General features: G+C 44.3%; 1 protein-coding gene across 2 annotated transcripts in view; it reads left to right on the top strand.

Annotated features, from left to right (window-relative positions):
* The window catches only part of LOC143025027 (uncharacterized), a 311,509-nt gene extending 307,991 nt beyond the window's left edge, over positions 1-3,518 (top strand). For both annotated transcript variants that reach the window (XM_076184638.1, XM_076184637.1), the window contains exons 6-8: positions 363-975; positions 1,097-1,264; positions 1,732-3,518. In XM_076184638.1, the coding sequence (XP_076040753.1) occupies positions 363-975; positions 1,097-1,264; positions 1,732-2,327 (1,377 nt within the window). In that variant the 3' untranslated portion in view covers positions 2,328-3,518. The remainder of the gene's footprint in view (positions 1-362; positions 976-1,096; positions 1,265-1,731) is intronic.
* Positions 3,519-3,742: the final 224 nt, after the last annotated feature.

Genomic DNA, 3,742 nt, shown 5'->3' on the forward strand with positions numbered 1-3,742 from the left:
AGACTCGCTCAGAAACCTTCACATTTCATCATTGTTGTTTAGTTCCTAAACTCCAAGAGGAGAATGGTTCAACAAGCGGCAGGGTTGGGAACTTCCGTAGCTACCCCAGGTCGAAGTGGTTCTGAAATTTAGGGCCACCTGGAGATAGAGTCTTCAAGAGAACAGATATTGGCCAGTCATACTTTTTGAACGGTGGTATAGCAAAAGAATCAAGTTAGATGTGCTTTGAATGTCAATCCACTCGTTACTCACTCAACCACACGCCACCAAAAGCTTGAGGATCATTGAGAGGATAATGAAAATTATATAAATCCAATGTCTTATTTATAATTCCTCGTTTTCTTTTACTCTCTCCCCCTCAGATGCCAGCCTGGATGTCCGCATCTGCGCAGCTGGCGCACCTCTCACAGAACTCTGCAGCCCACGGGGTAGTAGCCGCCTCGCACGTGCCCACCCACACGCCCACTCCCGCCCCTACCCACGCCCCTGAGAACCCTGACGAGAAGCCTCTGAACCTGACGAAGCCCAAGGACGCGAGCCCCAAGCCTGGCGACAAGGGCGGACTCTCCCCTAAAGCGGCAGGACTTCCTCCAACTCTTCTGCCCCCGTCTTTCCTTCCTTACGTAACTCCCCCTTTCCCTCACTTGCCGGACCACAAGGATCTCCTCGGGGGAGTTCTTGGCCAGGGTCTCGCATCACTCCCTTCCCCCCCTATGGGCGCTGGGGGACTTTCTTCAGGGAAACAGTACCCGCCTGCCTTTCCTCCGATGTACCTCCCCCCCTCCACTTTACCGACGTCTCTCCCACCCCCACTGGGGCACATGGGAGCCCTCAGTCTCCCTTCCGCCACTCCCTTGACGTCCCTGACGTCCCTCGGAGGCATGGGCGGCGCAGTCACCTCCATCACCACCGCCTCGCCACACTCCACCTCGGATTGCAAGAAGGATGACGACACCTACGTGACCACATGTCAAAGTAAGACACATTTCCTTCATGTAACTTGACCCTTCTGTCTTTTGAGTTTTGGTGGTATTCTTGCCTCACTCATGCGCGTAAGATAGTACGATCTAACCTTTTGAACTTATTGGTCCTACAGCGAAGATGTTTGGCGCCAAAATTATCCGCCAACAGCGGAAAGATGCGGACAGCAAGCCTCACATCAAGCGACCTATGAATGCCTTTATGGTCTGGGCACGGGACGAAAGGCGCAAGATCCTTAAGGCGTGTCCCGACATGCACAACTCAGCCATCTCCAAGATCCTCGGTAGGTACTTTCCTTCTGGAGAAAGGAGACTCTTCGACAGTCTTTATAGGGCATTGAAATATATATATATATATATATATATATATATATATATATATATATATATATATATATATATATATATATATATGTATGTATATATGTTGAGACACTGTGACAAGTTGAAAAAAGGTGGAAAAAGAGAGTCATGGGTCTCGTTCCGAGTTTATTCCTGACCGGCTTTGCTTGTAGCTTCTTCCTCTGAAGACGAAGCCGGTCAGGAATAAACTCGGAACGAGACCCGTGACTCCCTTTTTCCACATTTTTTCATGTATATATATATATATATATATATATATATATATATATATATATGTATATGTGTGTGTGTGTGCACATATATGTAATGAAAACGTGATATTTAATATATTTAGACATTGTGGACTAAAGAACTCTGAGTAACAGTTGTAACTTCTTCTCTTTCTCAGGTTCTCGATGGAAGAACATGTCAAACGCGGAAAAGCAGCCATACTACGAGGAACAGTCCCGCTTGTCCAAGATCCACATGGAGAAACACCCTGACTACCGTTACCGCCCGCGACCTAAGCGCACCTGCATCGTCGACGGCAAGAAGATGCGGATTTCGGAGTACAAGGCCCTGATGCGCCAAAAGCGGGACGACATGCGGCAGATGTACTTCAGAGAAAACGGCTTGGGCGATCTGGCTAAGCTTCTCCCTCCCGGAACCGACCCAATGAAGGCCGACTTCCTCAAGGACGAGAACCTCAAGGCGCAGCTCATGAAGGCTGACCTCCTGTCGGACCCCTTGAAGCAGCACATGGAGAACGGGTCTTTAGGCGAACTCCACAAGAACGACCTCCCGTCTCTGGTTCCTCCCACCTCCACCTCCTCAGAGTTCAGCCTCGACGGGTCAGGCTCACCCTCCCCTGGACACCCTTCCCTGAGCAACAGCGACATTGAGGATCAGATGGAGGAGGACCTGCACGCCATCAGCAGTGAAGAAGGTCCAGACGACTCGACATCGTCCACAGTCGAGCAACTGACGCTAGACGAACGGACGTAAAGGAGAATGACCTCCTGTAGTTTTCCTTTTCAATTTGGTTCCTCTCGAAGGCGCCTCCCCGACTTCGAGGGGCCAGGAACGTTTTTTTATTTTCTCCTCAACCCATCAAGTATTACTGCTGATAAACGTAGTTAGGGGTGAGAACTCTCACTTCTGCAGGTGTGCCGCCAAAGACTTGGTGGTGGCAAGAGGCTCCTGCTTGGGACGGACGCAGAAGTCTGGGGGCGGTTCTTCCAAGAAAGAACTTCGGCTCTCGCGTTGTACCTCGATCCCGCACACTAGACAGTGTTTTTGGGCGACGTCCCTAATGATGATGATGACGACGATGATGACAATGATGATGAGGATGATGATGACGATGATGATGTTGATGTTTATTAAGATGATGTTGATGATGATGATGATGATGATGTTGATGATGAAGATGATATTGGAAGACTGAACATACAGAAAAGTGAGTAGGATGTTCTGATAAAGACGATGATCAATTGACATTTCCATACACGTCACGAAAAAAAAATTGTCCCAGTGATTTCTTGTTCTGGTCTGGACTCACATTTTCAAGAAAAACAAACGAACAAACGAACAAACAAACCAGTGAGTTAGTGAAGAGTTGTAAAGTGATGAGTTTGATTGGTCCTCTCGTAGGACAAAGTCCCCCTTCCCCCCAGCTGTATCACGTGACTTGTGAACTTGTTTTCGACACGACCACTCTGCAATATTGCTGCAACATTGTATAGTCAAGTATTACAAAACAACTGGCGTGGTGACATTTGGTCATGAATTTCTATTTCTGAAACCAAAACCCCCCCCCTTCAATTACCAGCACTATAGAAACTATTAACGAACCTATTAATGTTATTACCCCTGACATATTTTTGTTTCTTCTGATATATGAATAAAGAACAATACATATACAAGATTACGGTCATGTTGTTAATAATGATAATTATGATGATAGTGATGACTGAGAACGAGGAGAGATATTGACGACGGTCACTATAGTCCAGACAGTGATGATGATGATGATGATAACGATAATGACGAAGGTCATCAAACAATGACCATGACAACGGTAAATGTCATACCGGTAATAGAAAGGACTGGTATATTTAGTACACATCTCTACATTACACTAATGCGCACTTAAAAACATACAAATGAAAAGTGGTATGATGACATTATGTACGACTCTGCATATATATATATATATATATATATATATATATATATATATATATATATATATATATATATATATATATATATATATATACATATATATAATATATATGTATATATGTATTATATATATATATATATATATATTATATATATGATGTATATATGTATATATATGCATATATATGTATATAATATATATATACATATATATATACATATATATATATATA

This window comes from Oratosquilla oratoria, chromosome 4, assembly GCF_046742065.1.
Source record: "Oratosquilla oratoria isolate Oo_2021 chromosome 4, ASM4674206v1, whole genome shotgun sequence".
In the NCBI taxonomy this organism is placed as follows: Eukaryota; Metazoa; Arthropoda; class Malacostraca; order Stomatopoda; family Squillidae; genus Oratosquilla; species Oratosquilla oratoria.